Source organism: Macaca fascicularis, chromosome 3 (genome assembly GCF_037993035.2).
Source record: "Macaca fascicularis isolate 582-1 chromosome 3, T2T-MFA8v1.1".
Lineage (NCBI taxonomy): Eukaryota > Metazoa > Chordata > Mammalia > Primates > Cercopithecidae > Macaca > Macaca fascicularis.
Window position 1 is genome coordinate 117833427 of NC_088377.1, and position 20985 is coordinate 117854411.

General features: G+C 36.0%; 1 protein-coding gene across 1 annotated transcript; it reads right to left on the reverse strand.

Annotated features, from left to right (window-relative positions):
* Positions 1-19279: 19279 nt before the first annotated feature.
* Positions 19280-20163, reverse strand: LOC102119952 (small ribosomal subunit protein eS4, X isoform-like). The gene has a single exon (XM_015447688.3). The coding sequence runs from the start codon at positions 20138-20140 to the stop codon at positions 19385-19387; it is 756 nt and encodes a 251-aa protein (XP_015303174.2). The 5' UTR covers positions 20141-20163; the 3' UTR covers positions 19280-19384.
* Positions 20164-20985: the final 822 nt, after the last annotated feature.

A 20985-nucleotide genomic window follows, 5' to 3' on the forward strand; every position in this document is an offset into this window, starting at 1 on the left:
ATTGTTAGCATATGGGCTGTTCTTGCATTTGATTTAACATTTGTCTCTTGGTCTGAAACATCTGCTTTGGAACATTTCACTGCAGTATGATTCCCCAGAAGCAATGAGGAAGTAGTAACTCCTACCAACGGTCCCTTCCACAGGGGTCCTTCCCAGAATAAACACAAAGTACTGCGTGTATTTCAGGGCACTAGATCTGCTAGTATTTTCACCAAAAGGCAGTTTTTTCAAATACCAAAATAAAAAAAGTTGAAGTGACCTTATGTATTTGTCATATGACCCTTAGTGGCTATCATTAAAAACAAAAGAGAGAGAATGACATACAGTGCATTTAATACATATAACAAAGATGTTATTTAACTGAATGTGTATCTTAGAATTTGAATAATTGTTTCTTATGAACTGTTTTTTACATTATCAACAGATGTTTAAAAGTCAAATCTATTGACATTTTGGATGCATATGTAGTAAACAATATACACTATACTAAAATTTATTTCTGTTAGCTTAATTAGCATGCACTATCCTTAAATGTGTCTAGACCAAAATCTAAGTCAAAACTTTTAAGCCCAAAATGATTCTGATAAATAATTTTCTTCTTTGAAAATAGTCAAAAATTTTGCTACCAAATACACTTGCCAATGGCTGAGTAGGGTTTTCTGCTTGTAGTAATATTTTAAGCCATTTTTAACAGATTATAATCAAGCTCTAACAGTCTTCAAACTAAGTACCAAACCATAACCATTAAATTACAAACATGAAATAGCTCTTCTTAACCTTAAAAATAACAAATAAAACATTTTATTATTTTGTATAAATTTAAGGGATACAAGTGCACTTTTGTAATATGGATGTATTATATGTTAGTGAAGTCTGGGCTTTTAGGTAACCATCACCCAAATAGTGAACATTGTACCCATTAAGTAATTTCTCACCCCTCATCCTCCTGACCAACCCATCTTTCTGAGCCTCCAGCGACTATTATTCCACACTCTATGCCCATGTGTACACTCTAGCCCCCATTCATAAGTGAGAACATGTGGAATTTGTTTTTCTGTTTCTGAGTTGTTTCATTTAAGATAATGGCTTCCAGTTGCATCCATGTTGCTGCAGAAGACATGATTGCGTTCTTTTGTGTGGTTGAATAGCATTCCATTTATATGTTTACCACATTTTCTTTATCCAGTCATCTGTTGACGGACACTTTGGGTTCCTACGGCACTTATTACATTGGTTTGGAAATCTTGCCCATCTTCCTGATTAGGCTCCTGGCTTTGTTTTATGCTTCCTACTCTCAGTTTTCTTTTGGCTCAATTCTTTTCCTTCAAAAAAATTTTATATTAATTTGTTTTATTACTGCAGAAGCAATATATAGACACATATATGCATTCTAACAATTTGAAGTCTATGCAAACATTAAAATGCCCTTTCCTACTCCATTTCCAACTCCTTAAGATACCAACTATAGCAATTTGATAAGTATTCCTATAGACATTTTTCTAAGCTAATACCATCATTTAGAAAGACAGACATGAATATTTTAATTTACAATTGCAAACAAATAAATATTTATATAATGCACTGTGAGACTTCCTTTTTCACTTGGTATATGACGGACTTTTCTACAAATTAATACATATTAGTTCCAATTCACTTTACTGCAGAGTATTTCACAATATAGCTTTCAGTATAAGTGTTTTAAAATATCTTATGAAAATTACATGAGATAATACTAATATATTTGCACATTGCATGACACAAAGCAAGTTATCAGTAATTTTAGCTATTATTCATAGTAATTATGAAGGACGGGATTCCAAATTTTTACCCCTAAAATACCTCTAAAATCTCTTTCCTATTTTACTCCTAAAATACCTGTAAAATCTATTTCCTATTGTGGAACTTAATTTTATTTGAGAAGTTTATGAATATTCCCACATACTTAAATGTAAGAAAGATATCATATGAACTCTTTTAGAGGAACAGGGTAAGAAACAGCACAGACATTTTCACTGTGGAAATGTTTATAGATTTTTTCTATTAAATTAGTGTCATTTATGACTTTGGGTTTTAGTTTGTCTGACCATATTATAGTGGTTCTAAAACATAGACCAACGTTCTTCGACTCTCTTTCTATTGAGAGGAGGAAGTCTTTGTACCTGCCCTTGAATCTGAGCAAGTTTATGACCAGTTCCATCAGTAGAACACGGTGAAAGAAATACTGTGTGATTTCAGAAAAAGGCCATTCGGCTTCCACATCGTTCTCTTGGGATGCTTGCTCTGGGATGAGCCAGCCACCCAGTAAGAAGTCTTACTCTGAATCTACCACGTTCAAACAAACAAACAAGCAAAGAACCCCCAAACCCAAAACATTACTGTTCACAAATTTTTTTTTTATGCTGAGGGATCAAATATGATGTAACAAACAAAAATATTAAAAAGAGGGTAAATAAAAACAGAAAATGTTAAGAGTAGTATCTGGCTGCTGTGACTACTGGTCATATTTTCCAGTTTTTTAGAATTTTATATTAGACTTCCCAAAACACTTATTTCAAAGCTTGTATTGACATTATTATCAAAACCAAATATAAAGACAGACAAAAATAAATCATATTATTCTTGATATATTAAAATTTAATAAGTTGTTATTTTAAAATGTTTCCCTCCTTGTTCTCTAAACATATAGTTATTAACTAAAAAGAGGAAAAAATTTAGAAGTCCAAGGATAGACTAAGTTTATTATTTCTACCTAAAGGATGGGAAGAGATTAAAATTATTCATTGAAATATTAGTCTTTTTGTGGGGTCTGTAGACAAAACGAAATATTTTCACATCAGTGAGGGACTGTTTTTCTGTGAGTAATATAATTAATAAAGGTGTTTCATAGCATGCCATAATTAAAAATATGGTGAAATAAGCCATATGGCACACAATAAATCAGAGTGAGTCACATGAGAATCAGATGTCAGGTCTATAAGTTACATGCTTTGTCTTTTTAAAAAGCATTTACAGCTGTAAACTGACAGTGGCACACATACACATGTACACACACAAACACAAACCTATTTTCTTCTTATTCATTATAATTTAAAATTCTTGGAATTTTTTGTATGTTTTAGTAATAACATTTTGATTTTATGACATAAACAATACTAACACAGTAATGCCATTAAATAATGAAATAAAATTATGACTATTCAAATTATATATGTAAACCCATGAAAGGTAATATCACTGCATTAGGTATTTATTTCTTAGTAAAATGTTTGGCAATGTTGAGGCATATATTAGAAACAAGAACCTAATGCTGATTTAATAAAATAAAAAATTTTCTAATTTGTTTTTCCAAATAGTCTAAGGAAAAGTCTTCCTGAGAATTGTTTTGTCTTTGCTATGGCTGTTGCTCTTAATGTTGATACTATGTTATTACTGAACCTCATTATACTTTCAAGTATAAAAGGAGCTGGAAGAAACTTATGGTGTAGTTTTATAGACCATAAATTTCTCAAATTCATAAGATCCTAGGATGCCATACTCTCAGTAAATATTTACTGACTGAATTAAATTAAAATGGATACTTTGACATAATATAATGAATGATATATAGCCATTATTACTGTAGACACTGGCAGATATAAACAAGATTTTATTTGATTTTTAACAGCATAAAATGTTTCTCTCTTCCTTTAGAGAGGACACATGCTCATTAACATCTTATGACTGTAATTCTCAAACTCCATCATTATCCTTGAACTTCACCTTTAGTAAACTCCTTTTTTCTTCTGCCTGCCTGCTTTACTCTCTAGGTTGTGTAGACTACTTATTATGAGAATTTCTTTATGCTTTGTGATTTTGTGGGAAGCTTAGGAAAAAAAAAAGAACAGGCACCAAGGTTTTTTTGTAGACTGCACCTGTAAAGAAAACAAATCAAAAGTAACAGTATGGGTACTTGTGACCTGATTACACAAAAATTTAATTCCTTGAATTACTAACAAGCAGCTTTGACAATAACAATTTGGCAAACTGTTAAACAACTGAGATGTTGTTGAATCAATTAGAAATCAGACCCAACTTTTGGTATAACAGTTTTGTGGAACATGCCTCGATGAAGACTAGCTTTTTGCTTCTGGTGATGGGAATAGACTTGGGAGCTTGGGGAAAAGACTGATAGGGAACTGAGTAGGACAGCTGTGTTGACTACAACATTTATTAGATAATGCAACTCACAAATTTAGCTTTCTAAGTGAGCTGTGAGCTAAAGCAAAGTGCCCTGAGGTAGTCAAAGACATGGTCAAGGAGGGATCTATAACATTATTATCACCAGTCAACCTCAAAAGAGAGCTTGGATCATAAAAAATGAGTTGCCTCTAGCAAAAGAAGTATAAGATTAGGGAGAGGGGCTGTTCATGCCACACATACCTTATTTTCTCATTGAATCCAAATTAGATAGATAGGTAGATGAATATATTGATATACATTCTTGTATGCCAGTGTACATTATAGCACTATTCAAATTAGTCAAAAGATGGAAACATTCCAAGTTTCCATCAACAGATGAATGAACAAAATATAATATGTATACATTAATAAAATATTATTCCATTAAGAATACTAACAATGCCCAAGCTGAGAATCAAATCAAGAACTCAACCTTTTACAACAGCTGCAAAAAGAAAAGAAAATACCTAGGAATCTGTGTATCTAAGGAAGTGAAAGGTCTCTACAAAGGGAAACTGTGAAACACTATTGAAAGAAATCATAGATGACACAAACAAAGGGAAACAAACCCCAAGTTCATGGATAGGATGACTCAATATTGTGAAAATGACCATGCTTTCCAAAGCAATCTACAGATTCAATGCAATTCCCATCAGAATACTAACATTATTTTTCAGAGAATTTGAGAAAACAATCATAAAATTCAAATGGCACCAAGAAAAAGCTCGAATAGCCAAAGCAATCCTAAGCAAAAAGGACAAATCTTGAGGCTTCACAGTACTGGACTTCAAATTATACTGATGCAGGACAGGCAACCCCTAGAACTGGGGATTAGCCTGGAAGGGTTCTTGGCTTCTCCAAGGGAAGAATTCAAGGGCAAGCCAATGGTGTTGAACTTTTACTGAAGTGGTAGTGTACAGCAGCAGCAGAGGTACTGCTCCTTGGGGAGCAAGGCTACCCCATTGACAGTACGCTCAGAATAGCAGCTCAGAGGCAGCTCTGCACTCATATTTATACCCAGTTTTACTTGTATGAAAATTAAAGGATGGTTTATACAGAAATTTCTAGGAAAAAGATGGAAACTTCTGGTTTGTTGTGTTGTTGCTGTGGAAAGGGGCAGTAACTTCCAGGTGTTGCTGTGGCAATGGTAAACTGACATGGCACACTGATGGGCCTGTGCTATGAAAAACTGCTTCTGCTCCAGCCTTGTTTTATCTAGTCCTCAATTTTGGTCTGGTATCTGAGCCCCGCCTCCAGGGTCAAGTCTTGCCTCCTACCTTAATACTGCAGGCTGCTACCAAAACAGCATGGTACTCATATAAAAGCAGGCGCATAGACCAATGAAACAGAATACAGAACCCAGAAGTAAAGCCAAATACTTACAACCAACTGATCTTTGACAAAGCATAAAACCACATAAGTTGAGGAACAGACAACCTATTTAATAAATGGTGCTGGAAAAACTGGCTACATGTAGAAGAATAAAACTGGATCCCTATCTCTCACTTTATTCAAAAATCAACACAAGATGGATGAAAGACTTACCATCTAAGACCTGAAACCATAAAAATTCTAGAAGATAACCTTCTGGACATTGGCCTGAGCAAAGAATTCATGACTAAGATCTCCAAAGCAAATGCAACTAAAACAAAATAAATAAATGAGACCTGATTAATTAAAAAGCTTCTGCACAGCAAAAAAAAAAAAAAAAAAAAAAAAAAAAAAAAAAAAAATCATCAGAGTAAATAGGCCAGCCACAGAATGGGAGGAAATCATTTGCAAATTATGCATCTGGCAAGGGACTAGTATCCAGAATCTATAAGAAACTCAAACAAATCACGAAAATAAAACAAATAATCTCATTAAACAGTGGGCAAATGAGATGAATAGACATTTTCAAAAGAAGATATACAGATGGCCAACAAACATGTGAAAAAATGCTCAGCATCACTAATGATCAGGGAAATGCAAATTAAAACACAATAAGATACCATCTTACTCCTTCAAGAATGGCCACTATTAAAATTTCAAAAACCAATAGATATTGGTGTGGATGCAGTGAAAGGGTGACACTTATACAATGCTGGTGGGAATGTAAATTAGTACAACCTCTATGAAAAACAGTATGGCGATTCCTTAAAGAACTAAAAGTAGACCTGTCATTCAATCTGGCATTCCCCCTGTTGGGTATTTACCTAAAAGAAAGGAAGTCATGATATGAAAAAGACACATGCACATGTATGTTTATTGCAGCTCAATTCATAACTGCAAAGATAGGGGACCAACCTAAATGCCCATTGACCAATGACTGGATAAAGAAAATGTGATACATATACACCATGGAATACGGCTCAGCTATAAAAAGCAATGAAATAATATCTTTTGCAGCAGCTTAGATGCGCTGTAGGTCATTATTTAAAGTGAAGTGACTCAGGAATGGAAAACTAAACACTGTATATTCTCACTTATAAGTGACAGCTGGGCTATGAATATGCGAAGGCATACAGGGTGATATAATGAACTTTGGAGACTCAGAAGGGGGATGGAGGAGAGTTGGTGAGGGATAAAAAACTACTTATTGGCTACAATGTGATGGGTGATGGATGCACTAAAATCTCAGCCTCAGAATTTCCCACCCTGTAATTCATCTATGTAACCCAAAACCACTTGAACCCCAAAAGCTATTTGAAATAAAAAAATTAAATTAAAAATGTAATATGTATACACTAATGGAATATTATTCAGCCATAAAAAGCAATTGAAGCTCTTCATTTATATAGAATATGAGGTATAAGCAATTTCATAGTGACAGAAAGGTAGATGATAATAAGTGATATAGCTATGGTTGCTATTATGTCTATATCTATATATAATTATACTTTTGATTGGTGTTTTCCTAATAACTAACAAGGGTGAGGATCTTTTTATGTGCTTATTGGCCATTTGTATAACTTCTTTGGAACAATGTTTATTTCAGCTTTTTCCCATTTTGTAATTAGGTTATCTTTTTGTTGTTGAGTTGTAGAAGTTCTTTGTATATTTTGATATTAAGCTCATCATATACATAATTTCCAAATATATTTTCCTATTCTGTAGATTGTTCACTTTGTTGATAATATTCATTGAGTCACAAAGTTTTTAATACTGATGAAGTCCATCCTATCTTTTCTGTTGTTGTTGTTACTTGTGTTTTTTGGTGTCATATCTAAGGACTCATTGTCAAATCCAAATTTTATTCTGTGAGTTTTGTAGCTTTAGCTCTTATATGTAGGTCCTCAACCCACTTTTTAGTTAACTTTCGCACACAATATGAGGAAAGGGGTTCAACTTTATTCCTTGGAACGTAGAAATTCAATTGCCCAGCACCATTTCTTGAAGTGACTGTTCTCCTATTGACTAGACTTGGTGTCTTGGTTTGTTTGTTTATTTATTTTACTTTAAGTTCTGGGATACATGTACAGAATTTGCAGGTTTGTTACATAGGTATATGTGTGCCATGGTCGTTGCTGCACCTATTGAGCTGTCCTCTAAGTTTTCTGCTCTTGTCCCCCAGTCCCCAACAGACCCTGGTGTGTGTTGTTCCCCTCCCTGTGTCCATATGTTCTCATTGTTCAACTTGTACTTATGAGTGAAAACATGCGGTGTTTTGTTTTATGTCCTGTGTTAGTTTGCTGAGGATGATGACTTCCAGTTTCATCCATGTCCCTGCAAAGGACATGAACTCATTCCTTTTTATGACTGCATAGTATTCCATGGTATATATGTACAACATTTTCTTTATCCAGTCTGTCATTGATGGGCATTTGGGTTGGTTCATTGATGGGCATCTGGATAGTGGCTTTGCTATTGTAAATAGTGCTGCAATAAACATATATGTGCATTTGTCTTTATAGTAAGTCATGGATATTAGACCTTTATCAGGTGGGTAGATTGCAAAAATTTTCTCTCATTCTGGAGGTTGCCTGTTCACTCTGATAATAGTTTATTTTGCTGTGCAGAAGCTCTTCAGTTTACTTAGATCCCTTCTGTCAATTTTGAATTTTGTTGCAATTGTTTTTGGCATTTTGATCATGAAGTCTTTGCCCATGCCTATGTCCTGAATGCTATTGCCTAGGTTTCCTTCTAGGGTTTTTATGGTTTTGGGTTTTACATTTAAGTATTTAATCCATCTTGAGTTAATTTATGTATAAGGTGTAATAAAGGGGTCAATTTTCAGTTTTCTGCATAGGGCTAGCCAGTTTTCCCAGCACCATTTATCGAATAGGAGATCCTTTCCCCATTGCTTGTTTTTGTAACGTTTGTCAAAGATCAGATGGTTGTAGATGTGTGGACTTTGTTAAAAATCAATTGACCATATATGTATGAGTTTACTTTTGGATTCTGAATTCTATTTCATTCATTTATGTATCTATCCTTATGCCAGTACCACACTGTTTTGATTATTTAGTTTTGTAATAAAACCAGCATTTTAATCAGTTTGGGCAGTGTTTAGTCATTCAGGCTGCTATGACAAAAATACCATAGACTGAGTGACTTTAACAACAGAAATTTATTTCTCAGACTTCTGGATGCTGAGAAGTCCAAAATTAAAGTGCCAGAATGGCTGAGTGCTGATGAGGGATCTCTTCCTGGCTTACAGATTAAACCAGGATTACAGTTATGCTCTTGCTATATTTTCATGTGGTAGACAGAAAGTGAACTCTAGTCTCTTTCTCTCTCTCTCTCTCTCTTTTTTTTTTTTTTTTTAGACGGAGTCTCGCTCTGTCACCCAGGCTGGAGTGTGGTGGCATGATCTCGGCTCATGGCAAACTCCTCCTCCTGGGTTCAAGTGATTCTTCTGCCTCAGCCTCCTGAGTAGCTGGGACTACAGGCATGCACCACCATGCCTGGCTAATTTTTGTGCTTTTACTAGAGAAGAGGTTTCACCACATTGACCAGGCTGGTCTGGATCTCCTGACCTGGTGATTTGCCCGCATTGACCTCCCAAAGTGCTGGGATTACAGGCATGAGCCACCATGCCTGGCCCTCTTTCTCTCTTTAAAAGCAGATCTCATCTAAATATAATTACCTTCCAAAGTCCCCACTTCTTAATTTCGTACCATTGAGGGTTAGGTTTCAGCAAAAAATGTTTTAGGCGGACACAAACCTGCAGTCCATAACAAGCAGGTAGTATGAGTGAACTATGGTTTTTTGTTTAACAAACGTTTTGGCTGTTCAAAGTCTCTTGCAATTCATATGAATTTGAGGATCATCTTTTCCATTTCTGCTAAAAAGCTGTGGAAATTTGGATGGGGGTTGCATTGAACCTATAGATCACTTCAGATAGAGTTAATGTTTCAACAATATTAAGTCTTCTTACCTACGAGCATGAGTTGTTGCTCCATTTATTCAGTTTTTTCAAAATTTGTTTCAACAATACTTTATAGTTTTCAAGTACAAGTTTTGCACATTTTGGTTAAATTTCTTTCCTAGATATGTATATTATTCTTTAAATGCTACTGTAAATGAAATTGCTTTATTAATTTCCTTTTTGCATTGTTCACTGCAAGTATTATAGGAACACAATTGATTTTTGTGTGTTGATATTGTGCAACATTCAACATTGCTAACCACATTTCTTAGCTCTAATAGCATTCTTTTGATATTTTTGGGGATTTTCTATATGCAGGGTATGTTATATGTAAATAGAAATAGTTTTACTTAATCCTTTCCAATTTGGATGCCTTTTCTTATCTAATTGTACTGGCTAGAACTATTAGTACAATAATGAATAGCGGTGGTGAAAGCGGACATTCTTGTTCTGTTCTTGAGCTTAAACCCACTTATGCCTCGTGTTCCATTATTGAAATGTTAAGCAGATGGGAATAATTTATATTCAACTGCTCAAGGTTATTGTCAAGGTCTGATTGCAAAAATTCAAAAAGTTGCAACCTCAGGCATAAGTGGGTTGTGGAGAAAGCCTTCAGTCTTTCCCCATTGAGTATAATGTTAGCTGTGGGTTTACTCCTTATCATGTTCATGGGAATATTAATTATTACTGCATTCCAGAAACTTATTTGGCAATATCAATACAATTAAAAATAGAAAATGCTTTGGAGGCTGTGTTTATAGATGATTTCCACAGACAGAAAAAGACCATTTCTTTTTTTTTAAAGACAGTTTCTCCGGATAAATTGTAAAATATCTGTGTAATGAAACTCTGAGGGAGGAGGCTCTCAGAAACTGATATTAACTTGTTTATCCATAAAGAATAAAATGTTGATTAGATTGTGGTATGTCCACATTCTGGAATACTTTGCATCTATTAAAAATAAGTTAGATGTACACATATGAACCCGGAGGAATGTATAGTATCTGTTTTAAGGTAGAAAACTATTTTATACAAATTAAGACAACACTACCTCATTTTTAAAAAAATGAACCAAAACCACCTCAAATTCCTGTGTGTGTGTGCCCTTTTTATGAGTGTGTATAAATATGGAGAAGGACGCATGCCATATGGTAATGATTGGTTACCTAGCAAATAGAAGAATGGAAAGAATTTGGTAACTTTTGTCATTATTTTTTACAGATTATTCTGTATTATGGTACACATACTTCACAGGACATATAGATAATACATCCTATGTAATAATATGTAAAAAAAAAAAATTAACATTTATTAGAATTGAAAAATAATTCAGGAAAAGTCATAGAGAATGGGTGATAGATACTTCAGGAACAGCCAGAGAAAGGTTTGTCCAGAGAAAAATATGTTACCAAAACCAAATTTAATCAACTTCATTGTTTTTCTCAGCTACCAGCAAACAGATGTAGAGACCAACACAATGGCACTTAGAAAAGCCTGGAAGGAGTGAGACAGTGAGGTCTTGTAGGGACCCTGGGGATATTGAGTAATTAAGACAGAAACACTCACTTAAGGAGCTCCCAAGTTAATAGATTGTATTTTCTTCCCCTCGCTTAGTAGTTTTGGATAGATATAGATATCCTATCTATGCACAGACCATATTCCCCCCTAATTTTAAGGACTTGCTGCCACCTATGGATAAGAATAGAGTATTACAATTTGCACCAACACACCCTAACATCCACCAGTGAGCTAGATGACTGGATATCAGAGGAGGCTTGAGTTTGATGTATTTTAGTTTGGTTCAACTCAAACAATATTCATTATCATTATTAAACACCAAGTTATGTATTGGATCTTCATAAATAAATAAAGCTTTGGAGTTAATGAATTATTGAACTCAAAGAGTTCACAGCTTAGTAGGTAAGATAAAGTTGGATATAATTTTATTATATCCTGAAGGTAACACAAATGTATAATGAGGCAGGAGTGGAGTTCAGTTTTAATGATACATAAATGTGAAACAGGAAATGTGAGGAGTAGAGTCTGAGAATTTACAAAGCTCAAATCATGGAAAACTGTGTGTGCTGTGGACGGTATATGTGAAGTCCTGGACGTGCTGAGGTCAGAGGTTGGTTATACGGATCTTAGGTTCAGTTAGAAGATCAGGAGTGGGGATACACATTTATGATTTGTTGAGTAAGAATAATAGATAGGCCATGGGAGACAATGGGTCATGCAAGAAAAGATATAGACAAAATGAAAAAAGAGCAATGGACAGAGAAGTTAACAGCATATTAATTAGGAGTCAAATGAGCAAGAAATCTACCAGAAAATGGTTTATGAGGGCAAAACAAGAGATCTTAAGGGCACTGAGCAGAAATTTTAAATTATTTGTTCCCGTGTCTCAGGATCCATAAGAAAAAGAATTTAGGCCGGCCACGGTGGCTCACGCCTGTGATCCCAACACTTTGGGAGGCCAAGGTGGGTGGATCACTTGAGGTCAGGAGTTCGAGACCAGCCTGACCAACGTGATGAAACCCTGTCTCTACTAAAAATACAAAAATTAGCTGGACATGGTAGCACATGCCTGTAGTCCCAGTTACTTGGGAGGCTGAGGCAGGAGAATTGCTTGAACCCGAAAGGAGGAAGTTGCAGTGAGTTGAGATTGTGCCACTGTACTCCATCCAGCCTGGGTGACAGAGGGAGACTCCATCTCAAAAATAAAAAAATAAAAAAAGAAGAAGAATGTAATAAAATCACCTCAGTGCTTATGGAGAAAAAGACAAAATACCAGCATAAAACAATGCATCGGTTTTTCGATTTCCACTAAACTTAAAATACAGAATATGTAAAAATAACATATTCAATAGAATACATAACATTAACTAATAGTAGTATAATGAGCATAGTATTAAGTTGTGGGAGTTAATATGCTTCATACCATCTATTGTAGAATATAAGATCAGTATTACATGTTATTTATGCCTTCTCCCTAGAGTTTTATTTTTTCAATTATAGAAATAAAACCTGCAAGTAAGAAAAAAAAATTATTTTTGTTTGTTTGGTTTTGTTTGAGATGGAGTGCTAGAGTGTAGTAGCATGATCTCTGCTCACTGCACTCTCCGCCTCCCAGGTTGAAGTGATTCTTCTGCCCCAGTCTCCCAAGTATCTGGGACTACAGGCAGGAGCCACCTTGCCCCACTAATTTTTGTATCTTTTTTATTTTTATTTTTTTAGTAGAGACAGAGTTTCGTCATGTTGGTCAGGCTGGTCTTGAACTCCTGGCCTCAGGTGATCCATCTTGCTGGGCTTCTGAAAATGTTGGGATTATAGGTGTGAGTCATCGCGCCCAGCCAAAAGCATGTTTTTTTGAATAGGATGTTACTATTGAATCTCAGTTTACAAAGTAGAGTTTTATGTACAAAATGAACATTACATCTGGTATAAAATAAATTTAACATTTTGGTTTTAATGGTGTCAAGTGGTGAAAGCCTCACTGACAAAATGACACAACTACATATAGGAAATAAACTATGAGGACTGCCAGGCCAGAGAAGTGTAGGCAAGGGCAATGCACCATCAGATTCTTCAAAGATTCTAAGCGCTGTAAGTTTCACATAATTGCCTGTTTTTACCAGGAAATACCGTCTTTGGCTAAATCAGCCCTACTTACTGGATATGATTGCCACTTGGCAGCTGTCCCAGAATCTGGGGCCGGGGGGTGGGGGGTGTTCCAGGACTCTCATTGCATCTTCAGCAAAACGAGTAGACCCACTTTTCTTGGAATTTTTTTATATTAAAAAAGCTTCAGAATCACTGAGAAGGTATCTCCAGCTCTAACAAAAACTCACTTTTTATTCAGTTATAATTGGAATATTATATTACTCTAGTTTATTGTTGTACAGATTACAGCACACAGAAGTTCTAAAATAGAGATGTGGCAGGAGTTTCAATATAGTGAAAAATAAGCTCATAGAGTTGAAAATGAGGGAAAACAGTCATAGATAATTATAGTGTAATCTGCAAGAAATCTGTCAGCAAACTATGGCTGGCATGCCAAATACAACAGTGTTCTATGTATGTAAATAAGGTTGTGTTGGGACACAGCTGTACCCATTTGGTCACAGATTGCCTATAGCTGCTTTGGCTTCACATTGCAGAGAGAAATATTCTCTGCAAAAGACTGGCTAGTAACATCAAAAATGTTTACTGTGTGACCATTTATAGAAAAAGATGGACAAGCCTAGAGCAAAAGCTAGGCAGAACCTATAGAGCAAAATGCTTCTAGCTCAGTTGGGGAAGTTCAGATTTAGAGATCCTTAGCTAAGATGATGTAGTTTGCCATCTTAGATCTTATATTCTAATTCACATGTTTACTGTGTCACCAACAAATGAATAGACTATTTCAATCATTGTGCAGGTAATAATGACACAGCAAGATTAGTGTCTAATCTAAGAATCTCTGCTAATTATTGAGTACTCACTAGGTGTCTTGCTCATTGTTGTATTTATGTACATTATTTATTTAAATTTTATACTGCCTCCGTGACAGACAATTGTATATTATTCCTATTTTCTGAAGGAGAAAAAGGTGCTTGGGTACTTTGTGTAACATGCTTAAAGTCACGTTAAAACTAACAGAAACAATGTCAAGAGCCTCGGTTCTTAATACTGAAATTAGGGAGCCATGGAAGCCATTGAGGACAGGTAAGTTTGCTAGATGTGATATATTAAATAACTCGTAGTGGGTGAAGAAGAGTTAACCAGAAAAACAAAAACGAAAAACAAGAGAAAGGGTGGGTATACAAAGGCCATGGGCAGTTTCTTACTCCGTGACCATTTCACAGAGTAATGTGTAATTCATTTCTGGCTGCACTAAATGAATTTGCTCAGTTAATGAGATTCCACTGATAGACCACATGAGGAATAACAATACTAACAATAACAAAAGCCTCAACTCTATTGAGCACATTTTACATGCCAGGTTTGCTAAAGCTGCACATGTGTTGTCTATTTCATCCACACAATAACTTTATGAGGCAATACTATTATTATCCCCATTTTACAGAGATAGAGACAGAGGCAAAGACAAGTTAAGTAACTTGCCCAGAATCGCCTAGTTGGTAAGTGGCAGAGCCAATTTTTAAAACAAGTCATCTTGATTCCAGGACGTGTGGCCTTAACCACTGCACAGAACTGCCTCATGTTGTTCCTTCTTGAGTATAATGTTGTAGCTCTCAGTGCATCAGAGACCTGGCTGAAACTCATCCCTCAATCAGCTGACTTTCCATTTTTTGAATTCAAATCATTCAAAGGTGAGGACATAATGGGTTTAGAGAATCAGAATCTGTTTTGAAACTGTCTGCTGTAAACTGAACTGTGTTCCTCCAAAATTCATAAGTTGAAGCTTTAACCCCCAATGTTACTGTACCTGAAGTAGAGTCTTTAGCAGGTAATTAAGGTTAGGTGAATGAAATAAGGATGGGACTGTAAGCTGATAGAACAGGCCTTATAAGAAAAGGAAGAGAGAGGGAGAGGAAAAGAGAGAGAGAGAGAGCGAGCGAGAGAGAGAGAGATATCGAGAATGAACCTCTGCCATATAAGGACATAGAAGAAAGTGGCCTTCTGGAAGCCAGAAAGAGAACCTTCCAAAGAACCCAACCATGGTTGTCAGCACCTTGATCTTGAACTTCCAGCCTCCAGAACAGGGAGAACATATATTTTTGTTGCTTAAGCCACCCAGGTGGCAGCTATTGCTATGGCAGTCTGAGCTGACTAATACATGCTATGGGGCAGAATTGTGGTGCCAGGTCTCTTCACATGAACTGGTCGAAGATTCCTGGTCCAACCAGATACAACCAGTGTCAATGGGTTTAAAACAATTGGGAAGTCACAAAGTGAATATGGCAATAATTTAGAGAATCTTGAAAGCCTCTCTAGCTGGATAGTCATTAGGCTATGAGCGTCATTTCAAAAGTGCAGAAGAAAATGTTGTGAACTATTAATAACATGTCCAAAATTATCCAGCTTGTAAAGTCTAAGATCCCAAACTTGATTCAAAGTTGATTGAAACTGATAACATGTGTTCTTTCTTCTTTATATGATACCTTATGTGTGTATATATATATGCACAAAATTTAATACCCTAATGCCAAAAATATCACAAATTCCAGGACTTTACTTAAGTATAATAAAGCATTTGTTTCTCTTTGCCTATGGAATCTTTTTCTCCCAAACCCATGACTCCAATCTAATCATGAGAAAACCATCAAATAAATCCCAACTGAGAGAGATTCTACAAAATACCTGACCAGTACATGACAAAACTGTTAAGAGTCTTCAAAACATGAACAAAAACAAAACAAGGGAAAAAAAGAAAGCTGAGAAACTATCACAGCTAAGAGAAGCTTAAGGAGACATGATGAAAAAATATAATGTAAACATAATGTGGTAACCCAGATAGCATCTTCTAATAGACAAAGGACATTATAGATTAGGACAAAGAAAATATGAATATATGTACTATTATTTATAATGATGTGTCAATATTGGTTTATAAATTGGGGCCTATGCATCATACTAATATAAGACACTAATGATAGAGGAAACTAGGTGTGGGGTATACAGGACTACTTTGTCTTAAATTTACAATGTATCTGTATATCTATAATTATTCTAAGCATGTGTTTTAAAAAATAAGGGCACACTTTGGACCCAATAATTCTAGATATGTATTCAAAGAAAATAAATATTAAATAAGTGCATATCTTAATACTATGTAACATGCTTAAAAGTATATCTATTCTCTGTTCTTTAAGTTCCTTGAATGTACCTAAGGGTTTCAGAGGAGAGTCCTGCATTCTGGAAGCACTAAATCATCCTTTCTAATAACTATCATTAGCCATCAAATTATTGGAAATGTATAATGCTCAGTGCTAATGGAGGATGTGTACTGACTGATGCTTCTTATCTTTGTAACGAAGGTGCAATTTGGTATTTTTTTTTTTTAGAAAGCTATCTGCCATCATGTAAACTTTGAAAATATTAATAAATTGAATCTACTAAATCCACTTTTAGAAATATAGCAATAGTCATATCAGAGATGTACACAGTTTTATGTACAAATATATTTAACATTCCTACATTTGTAATAGTAAAAAGTTGAAAAGAATTAAACATTCATTAATAGGAGAATGTTAAAAATACTAGCATTTCTATCCAAGTAATTCTATATAACATTTTAACTAATGCTTTTATGTAAGCTTAATTAAATTGGAAAATGATCAAAAATCATTTCAGTCATTTTAATGGTGGTGAAATATTAATATAGTTTAAAGCCATGTTAATTTCGTCTCCTTACTTTTCTCTTTACTAAAATATTTATAACAAGCACGTACTCTTTTGTATGATTAACAAAAATGAACACAGCGAGAAGGCCCTCACCAGACACTAGATACCAGTGCCTTGATTTTGGACTTCTTAGTCCTCAGACGCGTGAAAGTATAAATTTTGGTTTTTAATAAATTATCTAGTCTGTGGTACTTTTTGTGATAGCACGAAGAACAGCTAGGTCAATGAGACGATATTGAAAAATATGAGAGGTGCTGAATTAATTGAAAGAAAGATTCACTTTCTCTTTAGACACAAACACACTTCTGAAGACAACATGATGAACTGCAGACCATTCCCAGGAAAACCTTGGTGTCTGTGTTCTTGTGCCGAAGGTAGAAGACCCACATGATTGAAGGTTTCTGGTTCACTGGGTCACAACTAGAGGAGAATCCCTTCTATCTAAGGTTGCTAGGACTGCAATGAAACACATTGGCTCCACTGGAAAACCATGAAGTGTGAATATACACTGGGTCTGATTGATTTCTCTCAAGTTCTTACCATTGACATCCAGATTTGTGAGGTAATATCTTTGTTGTGTCCCTTCTCTTCTCTGAGTCTAATCATCTAGTCCAACTACACAAATGGGGGAGATTACTCCTAGGTTGATAATAAGTCTCTGACCTTTGTAGATAGGATCAGTCTTCCTGACTGCAAAAAAGAAAAATCTGAAAAACCAAGAACCCAATCCAAGTTTTCCACTTTTCAGCCTGCTCTGCAATTATACCATGAAATGTTCATGTGTGGAGAATAGCCTAAGGTATTGATTGCATCCCCTTGGTTTCCTATGGGGCCAGGTGGGCCTGGAGTATTCACAGTTCCTGGGCTCCTGTGTTCTCCCTGTAATCAGCCTTTTCATTTTCACTTTCTCCAATGTACTGTACAAATAACAGCTCTTTTTACTTGGTAGTACCAGGACATAGTCAGAGAGCATTAGTTTATAAAATCTTGCCCTCCTCCACTAGGCCCACTAATGATCTATTCTGGTTGCCAGATACTGTTTGGCTTTGATGTAAAACACTCACAGAGTACCAGTCAAGCATTGTAGTGATAAACACTGGTCAGAGGCAGAGCTGTGGTGCCTTTTGGAGCCAGGGAGGACCTGCTGATGGCCACATACATGTCCTTCTAGCTAATCCTGAGCATCTGTGTGGTACTCTGATGGATGGGTCTGAATTACAGACACGTGGCTCAAGTCTGTTTAGATTTCCCTACGGAATTCTGGAATATGCTGCTTTGATTGTGTTTTTCATTGAAAAGCTGGGTTGAGGGAAAAAGAGCTAGGCAAAAGATTTCTGCTAATTGAACAAAAGCATTGATAGGAATAATGTAGCCACAGCCAAGGAATACCTGCAGCCACCGGAATCTAGAAGAGGCAGTGAAGGAATTCACCCTAGAGTCTCTGGAGGAGGTGAGGCCTTGTAGGAACCTTGATTTTGGTTCAATAATCCTAATCTCTGACTTCTGGCTTTCAGATCTATGATAGAATAAATTTCTTTTGGCTTAAAATAAAAGAAACAGAAACGTCACAAAGTTTATGAAAAGATCAGCTTTATACATCAAAAGCTTGACTGTAGTAAGACAGATAAAGACCTGTAGAAAGAATTGGATAGTACCACTTCTGTCAAAGGTGGATTTTCTTCTATGAGAAAAAACCTGAAGGAAGTTGCTTGACTCTATCAATAGAAAGCTCAATGATCTAGAAAGTTCAATGACTGAGGGAAAATTGAGTAAACCCCATGAGTGATCCACCTCTATAAGCCAAATGGTGAAAGAAAAGAAAATGAGCCAAAAGAAAGAAAATGGTGAAAACAGGCAAAAATTGGCTGAATCAGAGCTCAGAATCCAGCATTTGCCAAGAGGCCCTTTTGTACCAGCTATTCCACTTACAGCCCATGGCAGCAGTCAGAGTCAGGGTATCCCCTGCATGCCCAAGACCCAAGGAAAGAGGGAGGGGACTTGGGAGGGCTCTGGGATGCAGGGTGGTGTGTACTGACTCAGATTTTACAGCAGCCAAACCCCCAACATCCACACACAGAGAAAGATATCTCATGTGTTTTTTTTCTCTTTAAGTGGCTTTGATTTGTTTCTTTCTAGTATAACTACTGTTCCTAAATTAATGTTTTATTTTCTCTTATCAGTTTTAATTATAATTCCTAAAAGAGTGATTCCAGAATATAGATGGCTGTAATATAAGTATTTATAGATAATTTTCTACTACTGGACTCCCTAGAATTATATTGGGTATATATATATATATATATATGTATGTGTATATATATAATATATGTGTGTGTGTGTGTGTATATATATATATATATATTTTTTTTTTTCCTGCCACAATATTTTTAATTATGTACAAAGGTCTGACATGGCATCCAGGGACCCATTTCACCCACTGCTCTGTTTGGCCGCCAGTCTTTTGTCTCACTCTTCAGCAATGGTGAGGCGGATACCCTTTCCTTGGGGAAGAGAAATCCATGGTTTGTTGCCCTTGTCAATAACAAAAATGTTGGAAAGTCGAGTGGGAAAACTGTTGCCATTGGCATCTTTCACGTGAACCACGTCAAAAGATCCAGGATGCCTTTCTCTGTTGGTGATCACACCAATTCTTCCCAGGTTAGCACCTCCAGTCACCATACACAGGTTACCAGTGTCGAACTTGATGAAATCAGTAATCTTGGTAGTCTCCAAATCAATCTGAATGGTATCATTCACCTTGATGAGGGGATCGGGGTAGTGGATGGTGTGGGCATCATGAGTCACCAGATGAGGGATTCTTTTTGTGCCCACAAAGATCTTTCTCACTTTGCATAACTTGTACTTCGCCTCCTCAGGTGTAATACGATGTACAGCAAAGTGACCCTTGGTGTCATAGATCAGACGGAAATTCTCTCCCGTCTTGTCAATGCTGATGACATCCATGAATCCAGCAGGGTAGGTTATATCAGTTCGGACCTTGCCATCGATCTTAATGAACCGCTGCATGCAAATCTTCTTTACTTCATCTCCTGTCAGGGCATACTTAAGTCTGTTCCTTAGGAAAATGATGAGGGGGAGACACTCTCTCAACTTGTGGGGACCGGTGGATGGACGAGGAGCAAACACACCAGTCAATTTATCCAGCATCCAATGCTTTGGAGCTGCTACCCGCTTCAGATGCTTCTTGGGACCACCAGCCATGGCTGCGTTAGGCAAGGAAAGAGGACCTCCGTCTCCCGATTTTTTTTTTTTTTTTTTTTTTTTTTTTGAGACAGAGTCTCGCTCTGTCACCCAGGCTGGAGTGCCGTTGTGCGATCTCGGCTCACTTCAAGCTCGGCCTCCCAGGTTCAAGCCATTCTTCTGCCTCAGCCTCCTGAGTAGCTGGGACTACAGGTGCCCACCACCATGCCCAGCTGATTTTTTGTGTTTTTTAGTAGAGACGTGGTTTCACCGTGTTAGCCAGGATGATCTCAATCTCCTGACCTCATGATCCACCAGCCTCAACCTCCCAAAGTGTTGGGATTACAGGCATGAGCCACTGAGCCTGGCTCAATATTTTAAATGAGTAAGTTACTCCATTATTACTTTAGGCATAATTGAAATTTGACTTGACCAGCTGGAAATATTTGAAACATTAATGTCTATTTCTATGTCCTATGAAATACACTAAGAATTCTGTCTAACAATATTTACTTCAGTAGTTAATGATTGGATCTAAAAATAACAGGAAAAATCCACAAAAGCAAAAAACAAAACCCCTGGCTAAACTTACACTTTTGTATTCATTTCATCCTAAATTTATTTTCAGGTACTGATATTTTGCAATTCTTTTTTTCAGTTTGTTTTCTTATTAATCTTTGTTATTTGCTCATGATATGCTTAGTGGCATAACATTACTATTTTTTTGCAGTACAATATGTTTCTCTGATATATTCTAAATTTTGTTTCTCAAAAACTCCTGAATTTAAGAACTTTTAAAAAACTGCTTCTTTTCTAGTGTTTTCATAGTTTCATTATTTTTCTATTTAAAGATAGAAAAATTGATG